General features: G+C 40.8%; 1 protein-coding gene across 2 annotated transcripts in view; it reads right to left on the bottom strand.

Moving 5' to 3' along the window:
* Nucleotides 1-8,807: 8,807 nt before the first annotated feature.
* Nucleotides 8,808-13,204, bottom strand: part of IBTK (inhibitor of Bruton tyrosine kinase) — a 94,130-nt gene continuing 89,733 nt past the window's right edge. For both annotated transcript variants that reach the window (XM_008263147.4, XM_002714548.5), the window contains exons 27-29: nucleotides 11,275-11,346; nucleotides 10,750-10,882; nucleotides 8,808-9,960 (exon numbers count right to left, since the gene is read on the bottom strand). In XM_008263147.4, the coding sequence (XP_008261369.1) occupies nucleotides 9,829-9,960; nucleotides 10,750-10,882; nucleotides 11,275-11,346 (337 nt within the window). In that variant the 3' untranslated portion in view covers nucleotides 8,808-9,828. The remainder of the gene's footprint in view (nucleotides 9,961-10,749; nucleotides 10,883-11,274; nucleotides 11,347-13,204) is intronic.

Genomic DNA, 13,204 nt, shown 5'->3' with positions numbered 1-13,204 from the left:
GCTGCAACGGCTGGAGCTGCGCTGATCTGAAGCCAGGAGCCAAGTGCTTCTTCCTGGTCTCCCACGCAGGTGCAGGGGCCCAAGGACTTGGGACATCTTCCATTACTTTCCCAGGCCATAGCAGAGGGCTGGATCAGAAGAGGGGCAGCCAGGACTAGAACTGGCGACCATATGGGATGCCAGTGCTGCAAGCAGAGTATTAACCTACTGCACCACAGAGCCAGCCCCAACAGTTTTTTTGGCAATACACATTTTTCATAGAATTTTGAAGTCCCCTGGTATTTGTGTCCCTTACAAAGAAGCAAGGTAATCAATGTTCCAGTCCTGCACAGGTTGGATGGCTTGGTGTATCTGTAACTGCATGTGAGCCAAGCAACAGAGCCAGAGGCAGGAACTTGCTGACACTGGGTCACAGATGGCACCAAGTCACTGTATCTTAGGGGTAATCCTGCCCCCTTCACTCTGCTCTACTCTGCTTTAACACTGCTACATCAATTCTTGTTATGCAACCACAGGAACCATCAGCTGCTTGGGTCAGGATCAGGGCCAGCACTTTAGTCAAGGTGTCTATCTTCATGTTCCCAAGGTCAGAGATTTTTCTCTTGAATAGATAGACGCTTCCCAGGTTTGTGTAGCTGTTCCTGTAAAGGTCTCAATGGAGACCTTTCCATGAATAGACCATTATCCTACTTGTCCCTGTGCTATCCACAATGGGAGGCCTTGATTACAAACAGCGACTATGGCTCATTAGTTACTATCAGTCATACTGCCCACTGGCTATTCTGATCTCCCCGCCCAGCCTCATTTCAAACCAGATAGTATCAGCGAAGGTTGTATGAGCAGTGGGAGTCTCCCTGTTGGACCAACCTGTTTACCAATTTGGAATGTGTGGGCCACTTCTCCTTGAATTTGTGAAAGAATAGGCACTGGGTAGCCAGCCAGGATGGTGAAGTGGTTTCATAAGGAATTGGGCCCAAAAGCAGCCACAGCTTAAGAGTCAATAAGCTGTTGGATAGGACACTTACTGTTGTAAATATTTATGCTACTTATTTAAGGAAGGGGTTTGTACTATAATGGACTAAGGCTGATGAGACAGGCCATCTACCCATGCCTTTTTTTTTTTTTTTAACAGGCAGAGTGGACAGTGAGAGAAAGAGACAGAGAGAAAGGTCTTCCTTTTGCCGTTGGTTCATCCTCCAATGGCCGCCACGGCTGGCGCGCTGTGGCTGGCGCATCGCGCTGATCTGAAGCCAGGACCAGGTGCTTCTCCTGGCCTCCCATGGGGTGCAGGGCCCAAGCACTTGGGCCATTCTCCACTGCACTCCCGGACCACAGCAGAGAGCTGGCCTGGAAGAGGGGCAACCGGGACAGAATCCGGTGCCCCGACCTGGACTAGAACCCGGTGTGCCGGCGACGCAAGGCGGAGGATTAGCCTAGTGAGCCGCGGCGCCGGCCATACCCATGCCTTTATAGGTAGGCCAGTGTGCTCTGTGCCTGTAATATGGCATTGAACACCAGTAGGAACTGTCACTCTAAAGGGAAGATTCAGTTCCCTTCCAGAGCTGAGACCAAGAACTCAGAGGTAACTTTTTCCTTTTTTGCTCTTCACAGAGGGTCCAACTCATCTACCTGTTACACTGGTAATATCTAATGGCATTGGCACATCTGGTAGAGAGGTATCCAAGTGTGTGCCTGTACTATTTTTTCCTTTTGAATATTAGCTGTTGGGAGACATCCCAGTCCCATGTGCTCCCCTTGCTAATGCTGATATAGTGAGGGTGGACATTGTGCTAAAAGAGAATGAATGCCCACCAGTGACCCAAGAGCCCTCCAAATGCCTGTACATCCTTTACTGTATGGGGTATAGGGAAAGTCTGCACTTGAAAATCATTGCAGGTACTGACAATGGGTCTCACCAGACCAGAGCATCCTCCCAAAAAACTGTGAAGTCTGGGTCTTCACACCTTTTGGGGCTTGATAGCCCACCCTCTCACCTGGACATGGGTGTAAAGGCCATCTACTATGACCTGTAAAAAAGCATAATTTTCTCTCTTTTTTTCATATTTATTTGAAAGTCAGCGTTCACACAAAGAGAGAGAGAGAAGGAGAGAATATCTTCCATCTGCTAGTTCACTCCCTAAATGGCCGCAATGGCTGGGGCTGGGCCAGGCGGAAGCCAAGAGTCAGGAGCTTCCTCTAGATCCCCCAGGTGGGGGAAGGGGCCCAAGCACTTGGGTCATCATTTGCTACTATCCCAAGCACATTAGCAGGGAGTTGGATAGGAAATGGAACAGCTGGGTCTCGAATTGGCAGCCATAAGTGATGTCTACATCACAGGTGGCAGCTTTACTCGCTGTGCTGGCCCTGAGCATAATTTTCATTCATTAGCATGATTTCAACAATATAAGGATACCATTCAGTGCTGATAGAAAATCAGACCAGGGCAAGGTCTTGGGCCACCACTTTAGGGCAGCACCTAACATCCACTATCTACCTTCTCATGTGAAGGCCACTAGTCTTGTGCATCTGCTTGTAACATGTTACCAGACATTAGCTAAATCTAAAACAGTGTGAACAGAACCTAGAGAGGAGGTCGGTATTTACCCAGGTACTATGGGCAACTGCAGTATGTATGCGAAGCACAGCCTTGTTAAATTCCTGATAATACAGTCATTCTCCAAGTCCCATCAGACTTTTAAGTGGCCAGACAGGACTATTAAAAGCACTGTGGGTAAGGGAAAAAGCCACTGTGAGGAGCGGGCATTTGGTGCAGCAGTTATGTTGCCACTTAGGATGCCTGCATCCCAAATTGGAATGCCTGGTTAGAGTCCTTGCAAACCTGCTTCAGTACAGCTTCCTCTAATGCACACCGTCACACCCTGCAAGACAGATGATGCTTAAAGTACTTGTCCCTGCCCTGCACACCAAAAACCCCAAGCAAGTTCTGACCTCCTCTCTTTGGCCTGACTGAGCCCTGGGAAGTGAATAAGCAGATGGAAGCTCTCTCTCTCTTTCTCCTTTTCAATTGAAATGAAAACATAAAAAAGCACCATGAAGGGGGGGTCATAGGATTTCAGTCTTCTGGTTCTATGCCAATGACTCTGCTGGATAGTTTGTACTGCCTTGGATCGCACTACCTTTAGGGCAGGGAGACTGACAAGCTCACACTTCGCCTCTTCCCCAGTGCAGCCTTTGTCATCTTACAGTAAGCAGAAATTCCCCCTAGAGATGTTTGCAATGTCTTTCCTGACAATGTATCCATTCTTAGGACTGAAGAAATATGCACTAGCTATGGTACAGGGGCTGCTCTCACCTATTACCTAAATGTAATCAATATTTGCATTACCCTAATATTCTTGCTCACATATGCATCTATGACTATAAATGCACATAAAATGTTCCAGGTTGTCATAGTTCAAAGTACATTCAGTACCCATGTCTACTGAGCGACTATTTTTATGCTATGAGGAACAGGAGATGGTTCTCTATGAGGCCTTTGGTTGCTCCCAGTTGTGCTCAACTTAGGGTGACCTTGACTCCACCTTCATTTCAGGGAGTAGGAGGAATCCATGCCGTATAAACTACAATACCTATCTGTGGAGCCCAATCATCTACCTATCTCCATGGTGGGGAGCAGATGGGAGGGGTCAGAACTATTGTTCAGGCTTTAGGTCTTTCCATAGAGCAAACAAAATGGCATTTGGTTATTGATCTATGTGCTCTCAAGAAATATCAGAGCCATGGATATTGTATCCCATTTGTTATCAGTTACCTGGATTGAACTTATTCCTAATTTTTGCAGAATAATTTGTGCTTCTATGCTCCTCCAAGGGGTTGTCTCCTTTGGCAAATCCCCCTCATCTGGCCATCTCTAATTTCATTCCCATTATTATGCAGCCCAAAAGGGAATGATCTCCTTGTACCGGTAGGTATTAAACAAACAATGCCTAACCAGTGGGTGGTTATTAGTCTTTTTTTTTTTTTTCCCAGCTTCATTTCCTGCCAAATAAATATAGCCCTCTCTTTTACTCTAGTCACATTATCCAAGTGGTCAGACTCTCACAGGGCAGGTGTTTGGAAGTTTATGTTGTGCGCAGCAATTCTACCAAAGTATATTCTCAGATCATTGAGGTTTCCTGTACAAGGGTGCTCCATCTCCAGCCAGCTGCTGCATTTGCTGGGCCTATGCCTTCTGCTGCAGAAGTGGCAAGATGGGAAAGCATGGCTCATAGACTTAACTCTTTTGCTTCGATGACCTCAGCATCCTCCTCCCCCTCTAGCTCCGCTACCTATGACTCTGCAGCCAGTTGTGCATTGGTAGCCAGCAGAATGACCCACCATCCTTCATTACCACTGTGGGTCATGCCACATTCACAAAACTCAGTGATGTTATCACTATGTTCAGATAGCAGATCACAAGTGTCCAACATATGGGCACCATACTTACATACAGAAGTAGACGGTCAATCTGCAAGTTTGTCCATGGAGACTTCATTCCTCTTGTCCATTTTTTCCAGTCTCTTGGTTAGTTCACCAATTGCTTTGGGGAAAAAAAAAATATGGGGCTGGTGTTGTGGCACAGTGGGGTTAAGCCACTGCCTGAGATGCTGGCATCCCATTTGGGCGCAGGTTCATGTACTGGCTGCTCCACTTCAGATACAGTTCTCTGCTAATGCGCCCAAGAAAGATGGAAGATGGCCCAAGTGCCTGGGCTCCTGCCACCCACACAGGATGTGGAAAAGTTCTTGGCTCCTGGCTTCAGCTCTGGCCAATGCAGCCATTTGGGGAGTGAACCAGCAGATGGAAGATCTCTCTTTGTCTCTCCCTCTACCTCTCTGTAATTCTTTTAAATAAATAAATAAATCTTTAAAAAAGATAGTACATGAGAACAAGCTGCCAAGGATAGAAAGCATCAAGATACTGAAGATAGCAGTAGACAAATACAGGATTTCAGAGTGTACATTATTAAGGACTTATGAATAGAAGCATGTTTGGGGCAACAACAAGATTATAGGAACTCCCATACTCTGAGACAGGTGAAAAAGGCTTTATATGCTAAGCTAGCAAAAGGTGGTCTGTGGCCAACCAGAATGAACCTAAATTTTTTCAAAACAGATTAATATTTATAAGTGATATTCCAGTTGTTAGAAAGAAAAGAGATTATTTTAACTGTTTACCCCATAGGATTTGGGGTGAGTGACAGGATCCTAACAGCAAAATGACTATACTCACATCAAGTTTGAGCTTTACAAGTCTGGTTCCATATGGTTCATTTTGTATAACCTCATTTTTTTCACTGTACAGATGTAATTTCTAATACTTAAAGATATTACCTTTTTTTAAGAGTTTTCTTCTTAGAGTTGATCTTTGTCAAGTGAGTTCACTTTTTCTTTTTGAAGACGGGACTCTTTCACATTGATGCTTTCCCTAAACATTTAGTAATCCATTTAACAGACTCCAAAAAGCTGAAGTTCTAGATGGGGCCAGGAGCACCTCTCATTAGTGTAGTTCAGTATGAAGTGAAACTACTAGGTTTTCATTAAGGGTTTGAAAATGTCAGAATCTCTTTGTCTGAAGTATTCAGTTTCATTATAGAAGGGTATTGCAATGTCATATCAGAACTGGCCATGGGGCCGGCACCCTGGCCTGAAGTGTCACCATCCCATATGGCCGCCAGTTCTAGTCTCGGCTGCTCCTCTTCTGATCCGGCTCTCTGCTATGGCCTGGGAAAGCAGTGGAAGACGGCCCAACTCCTTGGGCCCCTGCACCTGCATGGGGGACCTGGAGGAGGCTCCTGGCTCCTGGCTTCAGGTCAGCTCAGCTCTGGCTATTGCGGTCATTTGGGGGAGTGAACCAGGGGGATGGAAGACTTTCTCTCTAGCTCTACTTCTCTCTGTAACTCCTCTGTCTTTCAAAATAAATAAAATAATTCTTTAAAATAAAAAAATTTTTTTAAAAAGTGGCCACTTTCAGAAGCTGCATGGGGTAGGGAGGCTGTGGTTGCATAGGTTAGTTATTCAACAACAATTGCTTACGTCTCTGGTGAACTAGTCTCTGAAATTCAGTTTCATCAGAGACTAAACCTCTTATCTCTGTTGCCAGTAGGAAAAAATATAATAACCTAGACCTGCAACAACTACATATGTAAACTATCAAGTACAGGTCTGCCTTTATCCACTGCCTTGTCTGACACCTGCTAGCTCTGATTCGTGAATCTGTAGAAGTTTCTGTGAAACAAGATCTGCTCACTCAGTACCTTCCTCAAGTTCTGCAGGTGATTGATTTGATCCTCCTTTACCAAAAATTTCCTTTCAGCCAGACACATTCTGTCTTCTTAACACTGTGGTTTAGCCATACAGACATCTATGGTGGCCAATGATAATTCTTGTTTTTCTAATGGTTTGGGGATAAGTTTCAAGAAGAGGTTGAACATGTCTTTTCTCTGCAGGGAAGAGATAAGATATTTTGAAAGTATTGGTTTCAAAGTCAGGACTTATAATGGATTGAACCACGGAAGAGAAGGAAATAATAGCAGTTAAGTGACTAATACACTGATTCTCAATGTTTCACGTGTTAGTAAATTCAAAATTGTTTTTGTAATAATGCTATCAGCCTTTTTAATCTCAGCAATAGAAGATGGCCCAAGTCCTCGAGCCCCTGCACCCACGTGGGAGGCCCGGAAGAGGCTCCTGGCTCCTGGCTTTGGATGGGCAGAGCTCCAGCTGTTGTGGCCAATTGGGGAGTGAACCAGTGGACGGAAGACCTCTGTCTGCCTCTCCTCTCTGTGTGTAACTCTGACTTTCAAATAAATAAATAAATCTTAAAAAAAAAAAAAAGACACAAGGAAACTACAAAAGATGAAAAAGCTTGGGGTGGCAAGAATGAGTTTCATCATAGATGATAAAGCTGACTAGGTGATGAAACAGAAATATCTAAGAAAATGAAATACCTGTATATAAAAGCTGACATACAGTTTTATTGTCATTTGTATATAAATGGCCAAGTTGTTTTGGTATCTTATATAACTTGAGCATTACCTCAAACAAAAAATGGATACATAGGCATTACCCATGGAAATCTTTGATTACTTGTCCCTAATTCCTTGGTTGAAGGTTGTTGACTTTTTTTCTAAAAGCATCTCTTCTATTGCCAACTCTGGAAGTTTCTGGATAACATTTATTTTTACTAAGTGGTTTTTATATCATATTTAAATATATATTTATATACTATTAATATAAATATATTAATATATTTATATTTTATATTTCAATAGTTTGGGCTAACTTGCTGTAGACAATTAGTAATGTCAAAGAGGCAGTCTGGTGTAGCTGTTGGGCAACCATAATAAAGACAGGAGACTTCATTCTCATTAGTCATTTCTCTAGAGTTCACTTTCTTCAATTTATAAATTGAAAAGACTATGCATAAAGTTAACAGATAAGACTTCTTCAGATCTAAAATTTTATGGAATCCATATCAACCACTTAACATGAACAAATATACATATTTGTCTCCAAAACAGTTACAACCAATTAAGATATTAAATAGCAATACCTTTTCAACTGACTGCATCTGCACCTAGTATTTGCCAACAAATTTGATATCATCTGATTGCTAATCTTCTTGATTTTGTAAATTTTAGGAATAACTGTTTATGATATTCCCTCATCCAATGTTCCACCAATCATCAACTTTAAAAAAAAAGATTTATTTATTTGAAAGGCAGAGTTACAGAGAGACAGGAAGAACAGAGAGATCTTCCATCTGCTGGTTCACTCCCTAAATGGCTGCAACGGTCTGAGCTGGGCTGGTCTGAAGCCAGGAACTTCTTCCTGGTCTCCCACATGGATACAGGACCCAAGCACTTGGGCTATCCTCTGCTGCCTCCCAGGCACATTAGCAGGGAGCTGAACTGGAAGTGGAACAGTCGGGACTTGAACTGACATCCACGTGGGATGCTGGTGCTACAGATGGCGCCTTCACCCACTACATCACAGCATCGGCCTCCTATCATTAACTTTCTAGTCTCCCAAGCTCTACAGTTGTTTTAGTCAACCCTAAAGACCTCTTCCATCTCCCTGATCAGTTAAACTGGCCATTTCTAGATTTTCTTCAATCCTATTAGGTCTTCCTAGAGGTTATGGGATTAGCTATGAATGAATTCCTACAGAGAGAGTAATGGTAGTATTGTAGGGTAAAACCCATCTCTTTCCTGGGCTTTTTGTTGGCAATGTATCATGTCATTATCTTCATGGAATCATTTAGGAATAAATAGTTTACAGTAGAGCTGATCTTTTACTTTACTAGCAAAAAAAAATTCCTTTTATCCAAATGAAATTTTATATAATGGAACATTACATAAAACAGATCATAAAATTCAATTGCTCTGGTTATAATTCATAAAGGACTAATGCCTCACAGACTGAATCAGCCCTTGCCTTTCCTTCACATCCCCATCCAACAAAGACCCCTGAGGGTGCTTCCCAAGCAGCACGGAGTACACAAGAAAATCACCATTTCATAGCATCTTTAAATATTAAAGATGCCAGTATGCATAGAAGAATCAAAACTCCAAATGAAATAATTCAATTATTTCGAAGGCCTCTTTACTCCAACATCAATAAACATTATAAAATCCATTTTTTTCTTAATTTACTCAATATAAAATATAAAACTTTAAATAGTTCCTATTTGTAAAACTGCCCTTTTTAAAACAATGTAGGAATGTACACAGCATCAATTTACACACAATTAGTAATTTTTCCCATAAGATGTTGATATAGTATAAGATATCAAACACACATTGGTGAAATGAATCAAGATTATTTTTTATTGCACATTTGCTTACATGCCTGCTGCATTTTCAGTAGGGCTAGAGCTGGAAATTCTGAGTTAGTTTCAGCCATTTTTCCATCAAATGAATTATTGCAGTGAATTACTGTATGTTGCCTTGGGTTTATCTTCCAGAAACTAGAACATTAAGCTTTCCAATTTATGTTGGTACTGGAACACAGATTTAACATTTGTTTTTAAAAAGTTAAACACTCAAAAACAAACCAAACAGTAGACCGTGAAGAAAGAAAAGTAAATTTTATGTCTCTAAATATTATCCAGGCTCAGAGAACTTCTGATTATACACTAAGGTAACATAATTATATACTAACTCTTTTCCAAACTGTTCAACTCCCATATGAATTTAATTAGGAATTTATTTTAGAAAATTTTAATATTTGGAGAAATTATTTCACAATTAAGTTTTATAAAGTCCTCCCTCCCCACAAAGAAATCAATCCATACAATGACTCCAAATCTTATAAAGAAACTATTGTTCTAAAATATCCTGAACAGCTCAGAGTTCCTTTTTCCTTCCCACTGTAATCCTTTGCTTAATGCAAAATGGAGAAGAAATGAGTCCCAAGTGAAATATAACTGGTGCTCCTACTTTAAGTTCATCAATGCCATTTTTTAAAAAGCACAGTGACAACAGGTATTTGGCAAAATCTTCTAAATTATTGATCTCAAATTCTCAGAAGTTATTTTTAACATACAACTGTTAAAATTTTACACTCCACTCATATTTTCCTTTGTAAGATCATTAAGAAACAATTCTATTTAATCTTAACCTAATAAGTTTTCCTTTCACACATTTTTACCTAAAAAGTTACTAAAATCACAATTCTGATTAATTTCAATCATACAAACATCATATGCTTCTTATTCTATTTAGAATGATCTGTTACCAAATCTGTAAGAACTTTTTCCACAGATTTTCTTTATACTATTATAACAATCACAATTATGAAAACTGCATCTCAACCCCACAGTGAACTAGCATCCATGCTTATTCCACATAGGTACTGCCAGTGGTCCCTGCGGTGTCCTTTCAACAATGACAAACTCATCAGGGTTGCCAAATGCCTCATAGAAAACCAACAAATCTTGTATTGCACGCTCTTCAATCTGAAAGGAGGGAGGGAGAAAAAAAGAAGTCTTGTTTTATTCTTTTAAGTACTAACTAAGCATTATATGTTTTCCACTTTCCTTTTGAGGAACTACCACTTTCCATGAGTACAAAAACAATGGAATTACATCAGGTACCCTGCTACTCCCTGGACCAGGAGAAGCTTGCAGCTTGAGCTACAATATATCAGATACCCACCCTTCCTTGAATTTGAATTCTGAGCAAAAGGAAAAAGAAAGTGAAACTATTTATTGGGATGCATGCATTCCTGTAGCTGGATGCTGTGAGACACTTTCTCTTATTGTACAAGTCTTCTAAATCTTGCATGTGAGCTCTCCAGCACAACTATGGGTCCCAAATATTTCTGTACCTGGCTCTGTGACCCATTAGCTAAGTTGGTGGAATCCTACCACTCCTCAAATAAATTCCCTTTTTCTTAAGTTAGCCTGAGTTGGTGTTTGTTGCTTACAACCTAAAAATTCTTAATTAAACAGAAGTATACCACTAAATACTGCTAATTCTTTTATCGGTTACTTTTAAAACCTCAAACAGTCCAAGAGATTACCAAAGCTAGTTCTAAATTAATCATCCTGAGCACCTTCAGTGTATACTTAAATCGCTGAATGTCTCGGTCTAGTTTTACATGGCATCTAAATTTAAACTTGGTAAATATATGAGTTTGTACCTGTCCAAAGCAAACAAACATAATTTTCTTAAGATCTTAGTATGAAATGTAAGTGGTGGTGTGGTTATTTCCTAAGTGAAACCCTAATAGGTATGTGACTTACCTGAATAAGAGCCAAGGGTTTTTCTCGACTTCTGATAAGAGCTGCTTCTTGTTGTAGCTCTTCTTCTACAATAGATGCGAAAGTGACTGGAGCTACTACTGAAGGAGCAGTCAATGAAGAAGATAGCCAGGGACTGAAAAAACAATAACAATGAGGTTCACTCATCTTCCCTACAAAATACTTGTTGGCAATACTATCTTTTTTTTGTTTGTTTGTTTTCCCAGTGACCTATGACATATGAGGACCTAGAAGCTTCTGCAAAGATTACAAAATGATGAGGTGAGCAATACAAAAAAGGAACACAAATGTTTTATTTGAATGAGGGTTACAGAGAAAATCTTGAAAAAAATGTCACAAAGTGGAGATGGAGCAGAAGCGATATAAATAAGCAGCCTATGCAAAAGAGAGCATTCAAATAACACATTAAACTCAGCAAAACACTATTTCTAGTTTTGTAGCATTCTTTTTTTAATGCTAAGCAGCAGCTTAGCTTTGGAGATCCCACAACTAATAAATTAATCTTACTTGGGACTGTCTAGAAGAGGTAAATCTGAAATATGGTTGCATTCTGGTCCTGGAGTACCATGGGGAGAGCCTCTGCAAAACAAATCCCAAAAATGTAAATTAAAATTTCTAGTAATGTCAGTAAAACAGCTTATTAATAGATACAGATTAGGAACGTCAAGTTCCTGACAAAAAAGACAAATTAACATGTTCCATCAAGCTTACCTTTAAAATTACAATAAAATAAACTATAGATATTTGTTTACAAAACATATAGAAAAACAGTACAAGAAATGAACAATTTTCCAACAATACAATAGAGGAAAAACAGAACTCTGAAGAATGTTTTCATATTAATATTGCTTTTAAATAAAAAAAAATCAGAGGACCACATTCCAAAACACAAAGAAACCAGAACATTAACCATTTTGGTGGATAAATAATATAGTGAGATAAGCTAGTTATTATAGACAGAACAGGAATATAAGATATCCTCTCTATCTTCTAAATAGGAGTGAGGAACCATTTTTGTGCCAAGGGCTATTCGGTATTTATAATATCATACATGGGCCATATGAAATTATCAACTTAAAATTAGCCTGCTAAAGATTTACTAAATTTTGAGTGCTGTCTGCAGTTGCCTTGGCAGGGCCAGGCCAAATGATTTGTGGGCCTTATATGACCAACAGGCCAGAAGTTCTCACTCATGTTTTGAGAGTTCACAAGTTGATGGGGAAATAGTATATAAAATGGCACATAACACGAGAAAGAATTTTAGACAGAATATAAATGCTATTGACTATACATAAGGACTATAAAAATCAAAATGCCTTAGTCATGTGAGAGAGACTCATGGAGAAAAAATAAATAGAGAAGACAGTTATAAAGGGGTGTGCGATGAGGGGGCAGAAAGCATTCCAAGAAGAGGAAAAATTAAAAATGGAACTGCAGATGATGGCCTAATTGTGGAAGCTTAGAGCTACAAATGTCCCTAGAGATTATCTTGACTGCCCCTCTTTCAGCAATGGGGGAAATGAGGCTTAGACAGGCAAAGAGTAAACAAACAGAGCTGAAAATATTAACTTCCTAGCTATTTTCACATATTTACAGGTCAGATCTTAGGACTGTGGTAGGTGCTGAAAATCGAGGCTGATTAAAACTCAATCCTGGAAGATCCAATATGGCTGAATAGGGTACAGGCACACTAACTTAAGCTGTTATGGGATATGAAAAGAATGAAGGAAGGACAATGTTTCCAGAGGTCTGACTGACAAAAATTTTCAGCGCAGAAGCAAAAATAACAAAGACTCCATGGGACAAAAGAGAAGACAGAGCCACCACCACAGCCAGCCCATGGAGCAGAGCTGCTGGCTGTGAGCATGCTCTTACATCAGGTAGGAAGAAACTGCTGTGTGCCCTGCCACGTGCAGTTGTAACTGAGAGGGAATTCCAAGTCAACAACTGACTTTATTTTTTTTTTTTAAGATTTTATTTATTTACTTGAGAAGTAGAGTTGCAGAGAGAGAGAGAGAGCGAGAGACAGAGAGAAAGGTCTTCCATCCACTGGTTCACTCTCCAAATGGCTACAATGGCTGCAGCTGAGCTGATCTGAAGCCAGGAGCTTCTTCCAGGTCTCCCACATGAGTGCAGGGGCCCAAGCACTCAAGCCATCTCCTACTGCTTTCCCAGGCTATAGCAGAGAGCTGGACTGGAAGAGGAGCAGCTCGGACACAAACCAGAGACAACCACTGACTTACTTAAGCTTGGAGAGCTGACTGGAGTCTGAGCAACTGCCAGCCTTGCAGCAGGGAAGCTGCGATGCTCTCCTTTCCTCCTCTCCCTTACTCACACAGCACACCATACTCAAGCAGCAAAAAGCCATCGGCACATCTCTGTTCTGTTCCTATCAGCATCACAGTCAGCCAGGCAATGTGTGAGGCAAAGGACAGAT

This window comes from Oryctolagus cuniculus, chromosome 5, assembly GCF_964237555.1.
Source record: "Oryctolagus cuniculus chromosome 5, mOryCun1.1, whole genome shotgun sequence".
Classification (NCBI taxonomy): Eukaryota; Metazoa; Chordata; class Mammalia; order Lagomorpha; family Leporidae; genus Oryctolagus; species Oryctolagus cuniculus.
This window is presented reverse-complemented; position numbering and strand designations above follow the sequence as displayed.